Source organism: Coregonus clupeaformis, chromosome 15 (assembly GCF_020615455.1).
Source record: "Coregonus clupeaformis isolate EN_2021a chromosome 15, ASM2061545v1, whole genome shotgun sequence".
Classification (NCBI taxonomy): domain Eukaryota; kingdom Metazoa; phylum Chordata; class Actinopteri; order Salmoniformes; family Salmonidae; genus Coregonus; species Coregonus clupeaformis.
The window spans coordinates 14,320,045-14,340,219 of record NC_059206.1 but is presented as its reverse complement, the minus strand read 5'-3'; the positions used below and the strand labels follow the sequence as shown (position 1 = coordinate 14,340,219).

Here is a 20,175-nt window from a genome sequence, read left to right as displayed (position 1 = left end):
TTATTTCACTTCTAGTACTCACAAAAGGAGGACAAATACGAAGAGGAAATCAAAGTTCTTACTGACAAACTTAAAGAGGTGGGTACTGTAGGATCACCATAGCTAATTGAGAAAATCTAATATTTTCTATGAAATCAATTTTAGTATGAATGGTGCTTCAAATGGTATCTTAAAGCCTCTCTTTTTTAAATCTTCCCACTCTATAACCCAATGTTAACCAACATGTTACGTGGATACAACGTAATTTGGTGCTTGGAAAAATGTATTTGAAACGCATTGTGCTCCGATGCTTTTTTTTTTTTTTCAGGCTGAGACCCGTGCTGAGTTTGCAGAGAGGTCTGTGGCTAAGCTTGAGAAGACCATTGATGATTTGGAAGGTACGTTTTCAACGCTCCTTTCATTCACAACCATTAACTCCTCCTCTTGGAGTTCCCTGTAGCTGACGCCACTAACTGCATTTTCACTTTAAATGCATCCCAAGTGGCACACTATTCCCAATATAGTGCACTTCGTTTGACCAGAGCCCTATGGGAAAAGGGCGCCATTTGGACGCACACTTTTGTTTACTTTGTGAAAGCGTGACAGATGTTTCACTAACAGAAAGATTTGCTCCTATAACCATGAGTTGTAACACTGAAGCCTGTTGGGTACCTTCGCATGACTTGTTCGTAGTGTATTTTAGCATTAGGTAACATAGCTGTAAGTTTCAATCATTAATGAAGTCCCTTAATACAATCGAGCAGCATTGCAGATAGTAATTTCCAAGTTACCTTCCAACTTTGAGGACCATTAGAAACAAAGGTGCTCCGATGTGAATGGATTTATTAATATATTGGTTTAATAGATTAACCAATTAATTTGTAGATTAACCCCCATTAACCTGGCTCTGTTGTCGAGGGATCCAATTGGATCAGATTGCAGTTGAAACCAATGATGGGCTTTCCGTATGATTGTGCCAGATAGACAAATGTGTAGATTCTGAATCTTTAGCTCAAGAATAATAGTGTGCCTGTACGGCTGCGTTTACACAGGCAGCCTATAATTCTGAACTTTTCCACTAGCTGGACTTTTTTGACCAATCAGATCAGCTCCTTTGCCAATAATTGGGCAAAAGATCAGAATTGGGCTGCCTGTGTGAATGCAGCCTAACTGTGGAGCCACAGATTCACATTCGATTGCTTATCCTGTCTGGTTATGCAGATTAGTGTTGCCTTATCTCATATTGATTTATTTTAATTTTTATATTGATCAGTTTGACTGATCGATTAGATTCTATAAGAAATACTGAAAACTCAGTTGAAGGTTAGATTTGAGTTGTAGTACTTGGACTACGAGCAACTTTGGGTTTTTTTCCAAGGTTTTGCCTTATTTCTGACTTACCTAAGGGTGTTGTTGATTCATCCACACAGTTACTCAATCAATTTAGTTGTTATTTAGCAACGAGAATGGGCTTGTTGTGGAGAGCTTAATGTCTTGTTGCGTTTTTGACAGACTTTGGAAATGTGTCATGCATGAGTGTGAGTAGGTGTTATATGGTGTATTGTTCCAGGAGTTTGAAGTAGGGGTGTGACCGTTTAAAACATTTAAATGAAATTGGGATCCTTAACATTAAGAAAAAACCCAAAACAATGTTTTCTTTTTTGGTCGTCCCCCCCACCCACCACACAAAGTTAGAATCTCAGAGCAGTTATCACAAAACATATTACTTTCCATGTTAAAGCCTACAGTGAGGGGAAAAAAGTATTTGATCCCCTGCTGATTTTGTACGTTTGCCCACAGACAAAGACATGATCAGTCTATAATTTTAATGGTAGGTTGATTTGAACAGTGAGAGACAGAATAACAACAAAGAAATCCAGAAAAACGCATGTCAAAAATGTTAGAAATTGATTTGCATTTTAATGAGGGAAATAAGTATTTGACCCCTCTGCAAAACATGACTTAGTACTTGGTGGCAAAACCCTTGTTGGCAATCACAGAGGTCAGACGTTTCTTGTAGTTGGCCACCAGGTTTGCACACATCTCAGGAGGGATTTTGTTCCACTCCTCTTTGCAGATCTTCTCCAAGTCATTAATGTTTCGAGGCTGACGTTTGGCAACTCGAACCTTCAGCTCCCTCCACAGATTTTCTATGGGATTAAGGTCTGGAGACTGGCTAGGCCACTCCAGGACCTTAATGTGCTTCTTCTTGAGCCACTCCTTTGTTGCCTTGGTCGTGTGTTTTGGGTCATTGTCATTCTGGGATACCCATCCACGACCCATTTTCAATGCCCTGGCTGAGGGAAGGAGGTTCTCACCCAAGATTTGACGGTACATGGCCCCGTCCGTCGTCCCTTTGATACGGTGAAGTTGTCCTGTCCCCTTAACAGAAAAACACCCCCAAAGCATAATGTTTCCACCTCCATGTTTGACAGTGGGGATGGTGTTCTTGGGGTCATAGGTAGCATTCCTCCTCCTCCAAACACGGCGAGTTGAGTTGATGCCAAAGAGCTCGATTTTGGTCTCATCTGACCACAACACTTTCACCCAGTTCTCCTCTGAATCATTCAGATGTTCATTGGCAAACTTCAGACGGCCATGTATATGTGCTTTCTTGAGCAGGGGGACCTTGCAGGCGCTGCAGGATTTCAGTCCTTCACGGCGTAGTGTTACACCAATTGTTTTCTTGGTGACTATGGTCCCAGCTGCCTTGAGATCATTGACAAGATCCTCCCGTGTAGTTCTGGGCTGATTCCTCACGGTTCTCATGATCATTGCAACTCCACGAGGTGAGATCTTGCATGGAGCCCCAGGCCGAGGGAGATTGACAGTTATTTTGTGTTTCTTCCATTTGCGAATAATCGCACCAACTGTTGTCACCTTCTCACCAAGCTGCTTGGCGATGGTCTTGTAGCCCATTCCAGCCTTGTGTAGGTCTACAATCTTGTCCCTGACATCCTTGGAGAGCTCTTTGGTCTTGGCCATGGTGGAGAGTTTGGAATCTGATTGATTGATTGCTTCTGTGGACAGGTGTCTTTTATACAGGTAACAAGCTGAGATTAGGAGCACTCCCTTTAAGAGTGTGCTCCTAATCTCAGCTCGTTACCTGTATAAAAGACACCTGGGAGCCAGAAATCTTTCTGATTGAGAGGGGGTCAAATACTTATTTCCCTCATTAAAATGCAAATCAATTTATAACATTTTTGACATGCGTTTTTCTGGATTAATTTTTTGTTATTCTGTCTCTCACTGTTCAAATAAACCAACCATTAAAATTATAGACTGATCATTTCTTTGTCAGTGGGCAAATGTACAAAATCAGCAGGGGATCAAATACTTGTTTCCCCTCACTGTAACTAGAGGATAGGATATAAAGGCCTGGGGAAAGTTGTGGAATTTAGATAAAACCAAAGGAAGAGGTGAACTTTAGGCTACTTTGGTGAATTTGCGATATGCTCACCACGTTTAGTTTTTTTCTTCTTCTGCCTGCCCCCTGCGCTCTCTCCCTCGCGCTGGCTCGCTTGGGGTGTATTCATTACGCCGATTACGTTACAAAACATTTCTTAAACTGAAGCAAACGAAACTGGGATGGACCTACCTGAATTTGTCCAATAGAAACTCTTGTTTTAGTTACTGTTTGGACTAATGATTACACCCCTGTTCCTTCTCTTCCCTAATTATGCGAGTGTGTGTTCAGTCTTCGGTCTGCTGCGTGTAGAATATCCTAGCCTATTCATTGATGATAGGCCCTGCTTTACTGAAGTTGCGAGACATTGAAAGCCAAGAAATTGCGAGATACAGCTTTTGATTGCAGATAGATAAGCCTAGTGCATGGTTTCCCAAACTTGGTCAAACACTTTCTAAGTCTTTGGTGAACGTTGAGCTTTAGTTGATTTAAACTGGAGTGTGTTGTGTTAACCGTTTGATTCTGTGTTAATGATGCACACCATATTAATATTCTAACATTTTTGTAATTTGGTTGATTTTATTTATTATTTTAAATTTTTTGTAAAGTATTTGATTGTCGGATTGCTACTGCCTAGGGAATTTGGTGGAAAAGCTATTTTGGAATTTGCATTTTATTATCAGTTCTTTACATATGCATAATCATCCTTTTTGAAGTTATGATTTATCAGTTATCTTACTTTCTTGAACTCTTTTTTTTTTATCACTCACCTTGTTCTGTTTCCATCTTGTGCGTCTTTCTGTCCGTCCATCTATCTGTCCATCCCCCCCTCCAGACGAGGTGTACGCTCAGAAGCTGAAGGGTAAAGCCCTCAGTGAGGAGCTTGACCTGGCTCTCAACGACATGACCACACTCTAGACGCTCCCTCCCTCACTCCTCCTCTTCCTCCTCCTCCTCCTCCTCTCTGACGCTCTCCACCTCCATCTGGCACTCCTGGGGTTCAAACATCCTCCACTTCCTTTCTGTCCTTTTTTTTCATTCCACAACTTTTCAGACAGAACTGTGATCGATCTCTTTCTCTCAATACCCTTGGTTACGAAATGTGAATGGCGAATAAAATTTAAAAAAAAGTTGTAACTAAGTTTACAAGACTTGCTGATTTCAAAATACCAAGGGATATAAATGTGGCCCCAGGCAGACCCCCCCCACCCCTGTGTCAAACCCATTCCCCCTTCCTTTTAGTTTCGCTCCCTACTGTTGTCAGGTGTCAGCATTGTTCAGTGATCCTCGTACATTTCTATAGATGCATATAGGACAACCCAGCCCCAGCCCCACAGGGTCCATACCTCTCCAAAGATCTGGGTTAGGCTTGGTCTTCTGTATTGATATATATATATATATATACTTGTCCCGTAGTTTCCTTTTCTCTTCCTGTGTAATAAATGTCCTGAAACACTTCTCTTGATACTGCTCCTGTTTTCTGTCATTATCTGCATTTGGATTCTCATCATAATCACCTAATAAAGTTTAGAATGTTGGTTGCCGACGGTTACAATCCACTAACTAAGCCACAATATTTGCCATACCAATTTACCTGACTATACTCAGGGTACATGGTGTTTATTTGGCTAAATTTAATATAGCCTACATTTTTTTTGACTACCTTTACCGTTTTAGAGAATTTTAAAATATTCAGGATTCATATTAGATTAAATCTGAACTGTTGTAAAATGTTACGATGAAGATACACAAGTTATTTGGTGAATGACTTCTTTGAAGGTACAAGGGAATCGGTGTGAATTAATCTCAATTCAGTACTGTTCTCACCACACCATATTAATGGTTTAACATTTAATCTGTCATTATCTGACCAACCCTGACACGGGGCATCAAAACAAATCTGAACAATTCATCTGATTTATAACCACTGAACCAATTATCTCTCTTAATGATTAAGGGAACATGAAATTAAGTTTTAAATTGAGAATTATCCTGTCTAAAGAAACCTTCGGCTCAGTACTTTGGAGAATCTTAGAAGGGATTTGCTTTATCTCTCTTTTACCACCTTACTTATCCCCTGACCCCAGCAATATGAACATGTATTGCTTCCTACTATAGTTGCTTAAAGGAAAATTACACCCAAAAACGATCTTTTGGTAGTTGTTTCATTAGTCCATTGTTGACAGTCCCAAAATGTTTTGTTTGTCAGCAATCAAGTTTTCAAGATATGTAACTTTTTGAAAATACAGAAGTCATCCCTGTATGATGCGTTTTGCATCATATGACGCTGCGTTTTGCATGATGCTGCTATGTTTTGTATCGTATTTTGATAATTACATATCTTAACTTGATTGCTGACAAGCAAAACATTTTGGGACTATGTCAACCATGGACTAATGAAACAAATACCAAAATATAGTTTTTTGGGGGGGTGGAATTTTCCTTTAATGTCTTGTAGTGATTGATCAATTCAAGACATTCAAGCATTGTCAAGTGAGCTGTAATTGCTATAGATGCTGATTACCTCTGTCAGACGAAAAAAAAGCAACTTCCGGCTGTTCTTTTTTTCTTGTCTTTCATTGCCCTGTGACCTTTTTATTGCACTAACCCTTCCCTCTTTCTCTTCCTTTTCTCTCTCTTTCTGTATCTTCACACTGGCTTTCATTGACTCTTCTGGCGCCACAGAACATTATCACAAGGAGGTGGAGAAAACCCGCATTCTCAGTAACGAACTGAGGGTTGTTCTGAATGAGCTTAACAGCTGAGTCTGGGACAGAAGCTTTTGCAAACTTCCTTCCACTATCCCACTCTTCCAATATGCACTTGTCTCTGATTTTAAACTTGGAACCGATTTTCTCATACCCCACTAGAAGGGACTGGTCGTACTTTGTTCAGTATGCTTTCATTAGTGTGTTTAAAAATATATATATATATATATATGTTTACATTGAAGTAATTTGCAATCATGACATTCAAGTAATTGACAAATCATATGAACATGTGTTTCAAATTCATCAAGGGAATTGAGTGAGAATGAATTTGCCCCAAAATTGGGGTGTTGTGTATAATTGGGTACTAGTACATTAATTGATCCCCCCCCCCCAAAAAAAAAAAATCATGTCACCTTTTTGTATGAAATTTGGTTCCAAGTTTTTCAGAATTAGGAAAGTTAGTTTTTCACAAAGTTGAGGATACTCACTTGCTGCACATTGTAGAGTTCCACTGCTAAGACTTGAGGGAGTTTAATGGAGCAAATGTAGCACTTTGGACTGGACACATCCCACACTTGAAGTTTCAAAGCTTTCACAGGATGTGGAATAATTAGCACTTATCTGGAATAATGGTTTTCAGGATTGCACAGTTCGCTGTAAAACTTCAGATTGTTTGCATGCAATCCTACCTACAGTGGGGGAAAAAAAGTATTTAGTCAGCCACCAATTGTGCAAGTTCTCCCACTTAAAAAGATGAGAGAGGCCTGTAATTTTCATCATAGGTACACGTCAACTATGACAGACACATTGAGGGAAAAAAAATCCAGAAAATCACATTGTAGGATTTTTAATGAATTTATTTGCAAATTATGGTGGAAAATAAGTATTTGGTCACCTACAAACAAGCAAGATTTCTGGCTCTCACAGACCAGTAACTTCTTCTTTAAGAGGCTCCTCTGTCCTCCACTCGTTACCTGTATTAATGGCACCTGTTTGAACTTGTTATCAGTATAAAAGACACCTGTCCACAACCTCAAACAGTCACACTCCAAACTCCACTATGGCCAAGACCAAAGAGCTGTCAAAGGACACCAGAAACAAAATTGTAGACCTGCACCAGGCTGGGAAGACTGAATCTGCAATAGGTAAGCAGCTTGGTTTGAAGAAATCAACTGTGGGAGCAATTATTAGGAAATGGAAGACATACAAGACCACTGATAATCTCCCTCGATCTGGGGCTCCACGCAAGATCTCACCCCGTGGGGTCAAAATGATCACAAGAACGGTGAGCAAAAATCCCAGAACCACACGGGGGGACCTAGTGAATGACCTGCAGAGAGCTGGGACCAAAGTAACAAAGCCTACCATCAGTAACACACTACGCCGCCAGGGACAAAAAATCCTGCAGTGCCAGACGTGTCCCCCTGCTTAAGCCCGTCTGAAGTTTGCTAGAGTGCATTTGGATGATCCAGAAGATGATTGGGAGAATGTCATATGGTCAGATGAAACCAAAATAGAACTTTTTGGTAAAAACTCAACTCGTCGTGTTTGGAGGACAAAGAATGCTGAGTTGCATCCAAAGAACACCATACCTACTGTGAAGCATGGGGGTGGAAACATCATGCTTTGGGGCTGTTTTTCTGCAAAGGGACCAGGACGACTGATCCGTGTAAAGGAAAGAATGAATGGGGCCATGTATCGTGAGATTTTGAGTGAAAACCTCCTTCCATCAGCAAGGGCATTGAAGATGAAACGTGGCTGGGTCTTTCAGCATGACAATGATCCCAAACACACCGCCCGGGCAACGAAGGAGTGGCTTTGTAAGAAGCATTTCAAGGTCTTGGAGTGGCCTAGCCAGTCTCCAGATCTCAACCCCATAGAAAATCTTTGGAGGGAGTTGAAAGTCTGTGTTGCCCAGCGACAGCCCCAAAACATCACTGCTCTAGAGGATATCTGCATGGAGGAATGGGCCAAAATACCAGCAACAGTGTGTGAAAACCTTGTGAAGACTTACAGAAAACTTTTGACCTGTGTCATTGCCAACAAAGGGTATATAACAAAGTATTGAGAAACTTTTGTTATTGACCAAATACTTATTTTCCACCATAATTTGCAAATAAATTCATAAAAAATCCTACAATGTGATTTTCTGGATATTTTTTCTCAATTTGTCTGTCATAGTTGACGTGTACCTATGATGAAAATTACAGGCCTCTCTCATCTTTTTAAGTGGGAGAACTTGCACAATTGGTGGCTGACTAAATACTTTTTTCCCCCACTGTATATACTCTAAAGCCTGTAGACTTACATGTATAGATAATGGTATACCTTAGCCAAAAATACATATAATGGCATGACATCTGCCTCGTTTCGCTATTGCTCAGACTGTTATATGTATGCATCCAAAGTCAATGAAATGTAAACTTTGTTAAGCTTTACACAGGCTTGAAACTACCCAGGTTCATGTATTTCTTCAAAGGTAGAGTTGTAGTTTAGTGTGATGAAACACCTTTTTTATTTTTTATTATCATTTAAGTATTATAGTACTTAAACATACTTATACATACGAAGTATGCACTGGGTGCAGTATTACATTTCTGGGGTTGTAGTTTCTCCACTTGGCTTCGCTAAAAGTTACCCCTAATTATATCCACACCCATTCGTTTACATAGATTCCTTCTTTGGGTGTTTCCCTAAGTAACTTCACTATTTTGCATGCTGTGCTATAGCGAATTTGGCTCATTCCAAGTTGTGCTAAATTTACATCATGACTTACCACAAGTTAGCTGGCCTAAATATACATCTTTAGCCTGCTTGTATTGACTAGCGTTACTTTCATTGCACCAAGTATCTTCACGTTTAGCTTCCCTCACCACCTGGCCCATTTTGAGTGGCATGACTAACAGAAAGCATCTGCTGTCCTATGGTAACGCTCCATTGTGCACACTGAAATTGAAACCTCACCTGACATTCTGTGCACACAAGGAGCACTGTCCTCTCATTGGGTCTGGGAAGGCACTCTCTATGGTGGCTCACCAATATGTAGAAGACGTCTGAACTAAGAATGAAACAAAAGTCTAGATTAGATTGGCTGTCCTGGAAACCTTAAATCTCCCCTCTCACTGCATTATTATAGAACTTGGATCTTTTCAACAGTCTTTATCTATTTTTGTGTTTTTTTCCCACCTGTGCTTCTTAGCGACCACATTCGCTGTTTAACTGACACAAACGTATTACTGCAATTTACATGAACACACTTGATAATATGAATGTGTAAAATACAGGATGCTTTTGAATCACAATGTTTAGACAGTGCTGTTTTAATTTTGATGTCCATGTTTCATTGTCCTGTTTCCTGAGCCAACTGAGACCTTGCTTGTCGGGGTGCTTCACCTGTGCTTTTGTTTCCCCATCATCAGAGAAACTGGCTACAGCTAAAGAGGAGAACTTAGACATGCACCAAACCCTGGACCAAACCCTCCTGGAGCTCAACAATCTATAAAGAGAGCTCCGTCTGTCTGGACCGACGAACAACAGTCCTAAAACAAAGAAAAACGCAAAGCTTTTATAATGCTCATTTGATACACACTTGACCAAATCCTTTAGTTGACTTGCCCCTTTGGGAACAGGACAGTCTTCACTTGGCTTTAATAGTAGCAAAAGGCTTATGAACAAGGCATTCCGTTTTAGTTAATATGAGGGTCTTTTGCACACATGCTAATTAATGGCAAACGCATGCTGGCTACAGAAGTTAACATGGTTCAGTAAATCAGCAGAACAACTAGTTGAACAGCATAGAGTTGTATGCTACTGAGGTTGCTGTTTGTATTTAGCATGTGATTTGAGTCTTAAAGTTGACGTCTATTTTCTAATCTGACCTCTGAGGCCTCCTTGAAGAAATGAAATTCCATTTGCTTTGATGTTACCCCCAAATCAATTTATTGTTATTTTTTTGTATTAAGTTTTTTTGTAATCCTTCGAAACAAATGGTAAACATATTCCTTACTTACTGTTTGGTAAGATCATGTGCCACTCACTGTTTAAATTAATACAGTATATTATTTGTGTAGAACTGACCCAAACAGGGAAAAAGACTAGCTTTCAAATTTAATTTCCTCTACATAATATTTTGACTATATAGGATAAATAGCAGTTTGTTAAATGTACGTTTAGGTTAGTTTATATGGTTCAAAATTACTAGCAAAGGTATCAAATTAATGTAATACAAACTAAATACAATAGGGACATTTTACTTCATTTAGACCAATATGTCTTACACAGGATTCTTTTGACTAAGTTTTTGAATTTTCAGAATTGTTGTAGTGACCTTTTGGGGGTTTGGATAATAGGCTAATATTAGAGATGATGTGGTACCTCATTCTAATCATGACGATGTGGTACCTCATGTATTCTAATCATGACGATGTGGTACCTCATGTATTCTAATCATGACGATGTGGTACCTCATGTATTCTAATCATGACGATGTGGTACCTCATGTATTCTAATCATGACGATGTGGTACCTCATGTATTCTAATCATGACGATGTGGTACCTCATGTATGCTAATCATGACGATGTGGTACCTCATGTATTCTAATCATGACGATGTGGTACCTCATGTATTCTAATCATGACGATGTGGTACCTCATGTATTCTAATCATGACGATGTGGTACCTCATGTATTCTAATCACTTGCCTTTTTCCTTGACAAAGATTTTGAGAATGCCCGTAGCTGTTAGAATCTGAAACGTCCCTTAATTTTGAAACACCCTCTCAATAATCAGCAGGTTTAGCTGTTACAGGGGTCATTCAAAGAAACAAGTCCCTTTTTGAGTAGTGTAACTTAATCTATGGGTAACAGGGTTGATGTGTTATGCCCAACCCACTGTTTGTCACCACAAAACACCAGAAAATGGCCAAAAAGAGTAGAACCAGCTCACCTGCTTTTACACTGATTTTGATTATTAGATGTTCAATGTTTCTTTTGAAAACAAAAATATTATTAAATATTCACCTTATTAAAACGAGAGTTCAGCTCACGTAACAGGATTGAGCTTAAAATGAGGGAAATGTTTTTTAAAAATTACCTTACAATGAATCACTAATCACATGAAATGGATAATCTTCTGAAATTACTTTGTCAAAGCAGCAAAATTACTTTAGGGTTAAGTGGGTTAAAATGTTCTGAGAAGTCAGAGTGCAGAGGGACATGTCAAAATGCTGAATGTTGGCACTTTTAAGTCTTTAGTGATATACAAAAACAAGTGGATTTATTGAATTTTCCATGTGGTCTATATTAAATGGTGTTTCATTTAATATAGCAGGCTTTTAAAATCCAATATTGGTGCAAAATGTCTACTTAAAATATCAAAGGGATGCAAAAGGGCCTCATTTTGTAGAACTACCCTACAGCTGTGAACTTGTATTTGTAAGGTTGATTCAAGCTCCATGTTATATCTTAAAATGCACCTGTGTCAATACTTCTGAGTAGTCAGAATGCTTATTGGTCTGAAGGTTTTAATTGGGGGGAATTATTCAATATTCTGGAGGTATTAAAATAGTTGTCTTTTTAAAAACGTTATTACTCATGTATCCTATGCAATGAATTAACTGTGTGAGCTCTTTAAGACGATTAAAAGATTGACGGCAAGATAAATGGTTGTTTTGTACATTTCTTCCAGGATTTCATTAGGCTGGATTACAGTGCAATAAAGGCTCATATAGCGCTTTTACTTTACTTTACTGTTTACAATGGTATGGTGAACTGATCAAGACAACTTTTTGGTTTCTTTGAAAGAGGCTGGCTACCACTTTGTACCATTTGGTAGATGTAGAAGTGACCAATTTTGTTGGAAGTTTTGGTGTAACAATTGTGGTGTAACTGCTTTTGTGTAATTTTCCGCAGCAACAGGATGGTAGCTTCAGATTAAGTTTTACCCATGATATTGCCAAAGCATGATGCGCAAACAATCATGGCAGAAATGTCTAACAAGGTTGTACATTTAACCTTTGTCACATCTACACGGAACAAAAATATATGCAACATGTAAAGTGTTGGTCCCATGTTTCATGAGCTGAAATAAAAGATCACAAAAAAAATTATACGCACAAAAAGCTTATTTCTCCAATTTTGTGCACACATTTGTTTACATCCCTGTTAGTGAGCATTTCTCCGTTGCCAAAATAATCCATCCACCTGACAGGTGTGGCATATCAAGAAGCTGATTAAACAGCATGATCATTACACAGGTGCACCTTGTGCTGGGGACAAAAGATCTAAAATGTGCAGTTTTGTGTCACAACACAATGCCACAGATGTCTGAAGTTAGGGCAGCATGCAATTGGCATGCTGAATGCAGGAATGTCCACCAGAGTTGTTGCCAGATAATTTAATGTTAATTTCTCTACCATAAGCCGCCGCCAATGTTGTTTTAGGGAATTTGGCAGTACGTCCAACTGGCCTCACAACCGCAGACCACGTGTAACCACGCCAGCCCAGGACCTCCACATCCGGCTTCTTCACCTGCGGGATCATCTGAGACCAGCCACCCGGAGAGCTGATGAAACTGGGTTTGCACAACCAAAGTATTTCTGCACAAACTGTCAGAAACCGTCTCAGGGAAGCTCATCTGCGTGCTCGTCGTCTTGACCTGACTGCAGTTTTGCATCGTAACCGACTTCAGTGGGCAAATGCTCACCTTCGATGGCCACTGGCACGCTGGAGAAGTGTGCTCTTCACGGATCAATCCCGGTTTCAACTGTACCGGGCAGACGGCAGACAGCGTGTAAAAACAATATAGGCCCTGGTCTAAAGTGGGGTGGGTGGGGGGTGATTGATCAGAGGGTTGCCAGTTGCCCATAGGGTATGACATAAGCCCCATTTATACCTGGTGCTAACATGCGTCCTTTGTTCTGATCTTGTCCACATTCTGATTGTGCCGACATTTTATGTTGGATGTAGATGATTAAAAGACTCATTGTGATCTGATTGTGATCAGATCTTCCTGACCACCTTCGGAAGTAGTCAGGCACACACTGTGTCTGGGTATTACAAGTGTAGACGGATCTGGACAGTAAAACAATTTAAATCATCAAAACCCTCTTAAAATCATTGACAGGTGGCACCATTGACTTATGTCATCAATATGTGTCAATAAAGTTAATAAATATTATTTTGAAAGAATATCTCATAATTTGCATACAGGGAGGGACCAGGAAATGTGGTCACAGTGCAGACCCAGTGGACTGATAAGAAAAACATTTTAATACAATGTGTAGATGCATGTCTGAAAATATGGGCACAATCAGAATGTTGTAAAACATTCGTATGGGCTATGATTTTTATCAGCTCATATCATTAAAAAAATACTTGATAAACCAGACTACCAGCAACCTTGTACTTGTTCATATGAATTCTATTCTAATAACTAGACGGGAGTTTTCTTTACACGCCCGCACACAACTGCAATTAGACAATATAAACTAGAAGGGCTGAGCTTTATGAGAAGATTTGTATGAATATCTGTGGAAGTTACTCACACAGTCCATTTACTGTATTTACAGATTATTTACAGATTTACGCGCAAGAAAAAATACAAAATGAGAATTAAGAGAAACAAAAATACATGTGCAGGAGAGGTTTATAGTTTTTTATAGTTGTGAAAATAAAACATAGAAGTATGTCATCAATATTGTGTCCAATATTGTGTATAGGGGTTAATTTACATTTTACATTTACATTTTAGTCATTTAGCAGACGCTCTTATCCAGAGCGACTTACAGTTAGTGAGTGCATACATTTTTTCATACTGGCCCCCCGTGGTAAACGAACCCACAACCCTGGCGTTGCAAGCGCCATGCTCTACCAACTGAGCTACACGGCAGTAAATCATTTTGATTGAAAAGGAATTAAAAGTCTTAAGTAGTCATGCTGAATCTTTAATAAATCACATTTGAACACATTCACATTTTCCTGACATCAGTTGGTTTGACTGAAAAAGCATCTAGTTTTCATGCCATACATCATGTCAGATCGCTAATGTTTAGATGCATAGCATGTCTAAAATGAAAATGGGGCAGCAGGTAGCCTAGTGGTTAAGAGTGTTAAGTTACTTATTAAGGTTAAATGCCTTGCTCATGTAAGTCGCTCCGGATAAGACCGTCTGCTAAATGACTCAAATGTAATGAGTTGCTTATTTATGTTGGGAGTGATCTGTTTTCAAATTCCAGAGGAAAGTGGAGAGCCTGGATGTGATTGGTTTAGATGCACACAACTGAAGCACAGATCAACGGTGTACAAGTTGACTAATAACAAAAGAAAACTGTAGTTTCCACACTTTTTGTCAATATTTTATTTTTAACGAAATGAACAGTAGTGGAGTGCTGCGACACCCGATGAAACTGACTGGGGTGAACGCCAGCTCACCACACGATGAAACTGACTGGGGTAAACGCCAGCTCACCACACGATGAAACTGACTGGGGTAAACGCCAGCTCACCACACGATGAAACTGACTGGGGTAAACGCTAGCTCACCACACGTTTTCCGGCAGCCCTAACTGTGCTGTTCCACTGTTACAGAGGCCTTCAACTGGTAAAATCCTCAGACCATCATGCACTGAAAAAATTGGAAATATTCTCCCAGTGAAAGTGTGTGTAATAGTGTGTATATGGGTGTTATTATCAAGGTCGTAGAATGATAGCTCTCCTCTGTCCCTGTCCAGCTTAACTCTGATCCTGTCCTTGACCCTGGATTCCTGTCTCACGGGGAGGTAAATGGGTTCAGTATGTGGGCAATTTACTTCATATACATAATTGAAATCTTCCTTATAATCTGTATGAAAACTATCAACATGGCTAACACCCCAGACTTCATCACTAGGATGAGACCTATTGATAGACTCGGTGGCCACACCTGCAAACCAAAACTCGTCATCAATCTCCATGTCCCAGCTGTGAGTGCCTGAGGTATAGCCCTCAGAGGCCATGACCCATCCTTGGCCTAACCTCTCTGGGTTGTCAGGACGCTGCTGGAACTCACCACCCCATATAACGCAATCATCGTACCCCACCCAGGTCATGAAACAAAGTAGCTTCGGGTGCACAGTGTTAGGATCCAGAACCACAGGAGCTGAAGAGAGAGAGAGAGAGAGACACCACATCAAACAGAGACACCACATCAAACAGATATACCACATCAAACAGAGACACCACATCAAACAGAGACACCACATCAAACAGAGACACCACATCAAAACTGACCAGAGAACAAAATAAATGATGCGTTATGCCTACATGTCAAGAGATCATTGAATCTATTTGGAATAAATATAACTCACTGTATTGAACAATCTCCTGCATCTTCTCCCAGATTCTGAACTTGAGGTTGCCCAGGTGTTTTGCTTCATCGATCAGCGCTCCTGAAACCCTCTCTGGATCAGGCAGTGGGCACTGGGTTCTGAAGAACATTTAGGAGTCAGTGCTGCTGTGGGGTTGGGTTCAGAACCACAGAGAAGAGAGAGACAGGAGGCAGATCACTTACCTTTTCACTGTGGCATTGTAGTTCTGCAAAGTAACAAAAGAGCAGCTTAGTTATCGATGATATTAATGAAATGATCAATCAGTCTTCATTCTGGAATACAGCTTTAATAATATTCAATGATTATGGGTACAGACATCTGTACCTGCAGGAATGAGATGTCTTCAGCTTCCAGCTCTTTCTCTATGGCTTTGATTGTGTCTGAAAGTGATGATATCTGTCCGCTCATCTCTTCAATCTTCGCCTTCATCGTCTGACTCTTCTGCTCCTCTTCCTCCCTCAGGGCAGCTATCTTGGCCTCCTCCTCCTCTCGTAGAAACTGGTGAACCTGCTCAAACCCCTGCTTAATCTTTATCTCTGTGTCCTCAGCCTGGCTCTGGAGAGACAGAGAGCCAGAACTCTGAAGTAAAAAAAATACTACCTCGATCATTGTAATACGGATGAACAGTCAACTCTGTACAGTTGTGTTACATCTCTCAGCATCTCACCTTGATATGCTGTGCTGTTTCATCACAAGTGAGTTTGACTTTCTTAAAGACTTCCAGTTTCTCCTGTAAGGACTTCAGGGTAGGCTTGAGTTCCTCCTGGAATTAAACACTAGGTTGTTGTCCAATACCATATCGCACACTTATTCCAGTTAAGACTGAATAAAAAATGCTGAGGGATAGTCACTTTGTTACAAATTTAAAACTCCAGATCACATACCTACTCTCACGAAAATGAAGTTCATAAATGTATATTGTCAGCAAAAAAATGTACTTGTATGCCTATTGTGTTTTTCACTTTCAGTGAAGTTGAAATTATTGTTAACTTTCCGCATTACGCTCTGACTTAACAAAATCATTGTTTTACTCTACCTTGTGTTCCTGTACAGCTTCATCTATGGGGATGCAGTCATGCTTTTTATGTTTCCTTGAATCGCGACACACCACACAGATAGGCTGTTTATCCTCCAGACAGAAGAGCTTGAGTTTCTCTCCATGCAGACTGCAGAGCACCTGAGGCCCTGCTGAAGCTCTCTGACGCCTCTCCTGTAAGAAGGCCTCACACAGGTTCTTAAGAGCCCGGTTATTGGGAGGCTCAGACCTTGACGATCTTCTCCTGCAAACTGGACACTCCTGCCATTCTTTCTCTTTCCAGAATTCCTGCAGACAGGCTTTACAGAAGCTGTGGCTACAAGACAAGAGAACGGGATCCTTGAAGATGTCACAGCACACAGGACAGGAGAGATCCTCCTCTGGGAGAGACGATTCGCAAGCCATTTTTCTGAATCTGTCAAACTTGTTTCTCTATAATGGCCTGTAATAGCCTAAGAAGCAATGTACTTTTACCCTTATTAAATGAGCACTAAAGTTGAGGGGGCTTTCCTTATCTCCTTCAGTATCTGCTCTGAAATGTTGACATTAATCTAGTAATGAGAAATAGGTCCTGTCCTGTATGTTGTCCTTGTTGAACAGAACAGCAAATAAACAGCAGAGGCCTGAACATTAGCTACATTTGAAATGGCTTCACTGACTTTTACTTCCTGTATCACGTGTATGAGGGGAGGACCTTTGCAGTTCTTCTTCTTCTTTGATAGTATGGCGGTCTGCAGAGCATACGTTAGAGGTGCATGCCGCCACCTACTGTGTGGGGTGAAAACTGGGGAAGAAAAATAATAAAAAATATCAATGTACTCCTTTAGTGAGATTTAAATGTTAACTCCGATCCCTACAGGCTCTGGGGCCTGAGATGGAAGCTCGTCTTCGGACAGTGTTCCCTGCAATGTTTCAGCCGTAAAGTCCTGGAGATCCCAAAACCTTTTTGCTACATTCACAATCAAGTTTCTTCCATTTGTTTGTTAGCAGCACTGTGTATCCACTGACTCTTACACAACATATATACTCCGTCTTTTTACATTTAAGACACTGCAACGGTCTGTTCACATAAGCCCTCACTGCGTATCTCATATACCCCAGCTTTACATGTGTCGGAGGATGTTCTTCATCCAATAGCAATAGCATCCTATAGGCTTTCCTCCTTCCTTCCATTCACCATACGGTTCAATCGACGTACATCCACTACTCCTGGTATGTGGTGCTTTAGATGTTCAGCCTCAATTTTCACCGCGACACCAGAGACGACACCTTGTTACCGGTGCCCTGTTCAGAAAATCTAAGCTTTCTACATTATATTCCGCTAAGAATATATTATAATATATTATATTCTTAAATTCTCCCAAGAAACACTTTCCTTTTGTTCTTCTGACATACAATAAATCAACAACATACCACATCAACACCATACTACTCCTGGGGCCGGTTCCCCGATAGCGATGGAATTTAGGCTTATGGGTGTTTTAATGATGCATCTTTCCCTTACAAAAAAAGATTGCAGTTTTGAAAACTGCAGTAAAAGTCGACTGTGGTATTTTGGACGCAGTAATTGCAGAATAACTGCAGTGTACTGCAGTTGAACTGCAGTTACACTGCAAAATTACTGCATAGTCACATTAACTATACCTACATGTACATATTACGTAAATTACCTCGACTAACCGGTGCCCCCGCACATTGACTCTGTATATAGCCTCGCTACTGTTATGACTGTTATTGTTTTTTTGAATGTATTTTTTTGTTTGTTTTAAATATTTAAAACATACAATCTACTTGCAGTGAAGCTGCTCAACATCTACACCACATTAGTCGTCTAACAGATTCCCATCCAGAGCGACCCACAGAAGCAACCAGGGTCAACGCCCTGCTCAAGGGCACGTCGACAGATCTCCCATAAGGTCAAAAACGGGGACCCGAACCAGCAACCCATCAGCCACCGGCCCAAGCTCCCAACCGCCAGGCCACCAGCTCTCCAAGATCCCCCCCACAGTTCCCCAAGAGCTGCCCCTCCATCCATTTTCAGCCATTCCTGAACCGGAGACCAGAAACTGGCTACCTGAGGGCAATACCAAAACAAATGGTCTATTGATTCTGTATCCTCACAACAAAATCTGCAGAGATGCGATGATTTTATGCCCCAAAATCTGTATGGCACAGCTGTCAACATCCTGGTCTTCAAATGAAACTGGTATACTTTCCGATTTATGCTATTTTTTATTCCTCCGCCAGTTTTGATCCTTTATATTGGGCAGTTCCCTACCTCCTCCCACTGCCACCAGCCTCCTCCATTTTCGGGGTAATGCTGTAATCCATTTTTACTGTTATTTTACTGCTTTTATTTTGTATCTATTGTTTACTTAACACTTATTTTTCTTTAAAACTGTATTGTTGGTTAAGTTCTTGTAAGTAAGCATTTCACTGTAAGGTCTACACCTGTTGTATTCGGAGCATGTGACAAATACAATTTGATTTGATTTGAAGAAAAAAAAACTGTTATTTTGGACGCAGTATTTGCGGCATACTGCAGTTCTACTGCACTCCTTTTTTCGTAAGGGTTCCTACAATGGCCGAAGATGTAAAATGCTTTCCCCAAAACAAACAGAGCGAACGATCGCTAAGTGCATCGTTTGAGCATGTGTCGACACTGATAGGATCGAAAGAAAGGGAGGGCTGCTTTTGGATAAGCTTTCTCCATTAAAATCTTTATAATTATTTCACAATACTGAAGACGGATCAGCTCCTAGAGAGATATTACCACCTATGGCTGCAAATATTGAGAGGGCTTATTCTAATGTTTACCCATGAAAGATTCACTAAATCACAGATTTGGCACATCATTGTGCACGTTAGGCTACACATCATGAAATATATTGAGACAAATTACAGACAGTAGCCTACAAGTAGCAAAACACAACTCGATTGAACATGAAGTGTATTTCATTATCATTGGTTTTGGGAAACAGCTCAGAGATTTAATGATGCAACTACGAAGGTTCTAACGATGAATTTAGCTATAAGATGCTTTTGGGAAACCGGGTCCTGGTCACTTTCATTGACTCCACCTTTCCCAGTGCGTCCTCCACCATCTCCTTGACCGCAAATGGATCTCCCAAAAACACATCCTTATCCATGAAACCCATTCCAACACGGAACGAGGCATTATAAGATCGAGGCCTATCTTCATGAACAACCTTAGCCTGTTTTGCTCCATTCACCAATGTTACAGTTTTCCACTAATTTCCATTAACTTTCCTCAACGCGCCATCCAACTCAAACAGTGCTTCCGCTTCCACCATCACCTATGACCTTTGCAGTTTCAGTTTTCTAAGAGATATAGGCCAAGCATGGATGTGTTCTGGTAAACCCAAGCACACGGTTGCGCAACATTTCCAAACGCAATCGCCAGAAAAACAATGATTGTAATGCAATTACTGTTGTAACTGTTGAGAGGAGAGTCTCAGTTTATGTGGGTGTCAAATGCATTTCTCACCACTCATTACTGAGTGGATGGTACCGTTCTACAAACAGTGTTTTTGAGATAAAACAGGCATTCGCTGTTATGCTGGGGCTGGGGGTCCATTGAATCAGGGAATCGGTCCCAAAACGCAACGCTTACCTCTGCCCCCTCCCGGTTTGGTGTTGATTTTCCCACTTCCCCT

General features: G+C 40.4%; 2 protein-coding genes and 1 long non-coding RNA gene across 11 annotated transcripts in view; 1 reads left to right on the top strand and 2 right to left on the bottom strand.

Moving 5' to 3' along the window:
- The window catches only part of tpm2 (tropomyosin 2 (beta)), a 34,780-nt gene extending 23,022 nt beyond the window's left edge, over positions 1 to 11,758 (top strand). For 4 of the 8 annotated variants that reach the window (XM_041897406.1, XM_041897404.2, XM_041897411.1 and 1 more), the window contains 3 exons: positions 16 to 78; positions 308 to 377; positions 9,516 to 11,758. In XM_041897406.1, coding sequence (XP_041753340.1) covers positions 16 to 78; positions 308 to 377; positions 9,516 to 9,598 — 216 coding nt within the window. In that variant the 3' untranslated portion in view covers positions 9,599 to 11,758. Of the gene's footprint in view, positions 1 to 15; positions 79 to 307; positions 378 to 4,220; positions 4,851 to 9,515 lie in introns of those variants that run through there. The other 4 variants (XM_041897405.2, XM_041897403.2, XM_041897410.2 and 1 more) reach the window with 1 other exon arrangement.
- LOC121581966 lies at positions 10,664 to 12,205 on the bottom strand. Its single transcript, XR_006003297.2, has 2 exons — positions 10,777 to 12,205; positions 10,664 to 10,745 (listed from the first exon to the last, which is right to left on the bottom strand). It is a non-coding gene; the product is annotated as an uncharacterized LOC121581966 (long non-coding RNA).
- A 1,717-nt stretch (positions 12,206 to 13,922) lies between these two features.
- LOC121581963 (E3 ubiquitin-protein ligase TRIM35) lies at positions 13,923 to 17,278 on the bottom strand. 2 transcript variants are annotated; one of them, XM_041897402.1, is made up of 7 exons: positions 16,499 to 17,278; positions 16,130 to 16,225; positions 15,787 to 16,017; positions 15,645 to 15,667; positions 15,442 to 15,560; positions 14,602 to 15,233; positions 13,923 to 14,564 (listed from the first exon to the last, which is right to left on the bottom strand). In XM_041897402.1, the coding sequence occupies exons 1-6, from the start codon at positions 16,901 to 16,903 to the stop codon at positions 14,635 to 14,637; spliced, it is 1,473 nt and encodes a 490-aa protein (XP_041753336.1). In that variant the 5' UTR covers positions 16,904 to 17,278; the 3' UTR covers positions 13,923 to 14,564; positions 14,602 to 14,634. The 2 variants fall into 2 exon arrangements, with proteins under 2 accessions (XP_041753336.1, XP_041753335.1); XM_041897401.2 differs by having other exon boundaries at positions 13,923 to 15,233.
- Between the last annotated feature and the right edge of the window lie 2,897 nt (positions 17,279 to 20,175).

Excerpts from the sequence above, each read along its gene's own strand:
- LOC121581963 (XM_041897401.2), bottom strand. The coding sequence starts at position 16,903 with ATGGCTTGCGAATCGTCTCTCCCAGAGGAGGATCTCTCCTGTCCTGTG. Across the intron at positions 15,668-15,786 it reads AAGACATCTCATTCCTGCAG|AACTACAATGCCACAGTGAA; the intron begins GTACAGATGTCT and ends GTTACTTTGCAG. Across the intron at positions 15,234-15,441 it reads GCAGGAGATTGTTCAATACA|CTCCTGTGGTTCTGGATCCT; the intron begins GTGAGTTATATT and ends CTCTCTCTTCAG.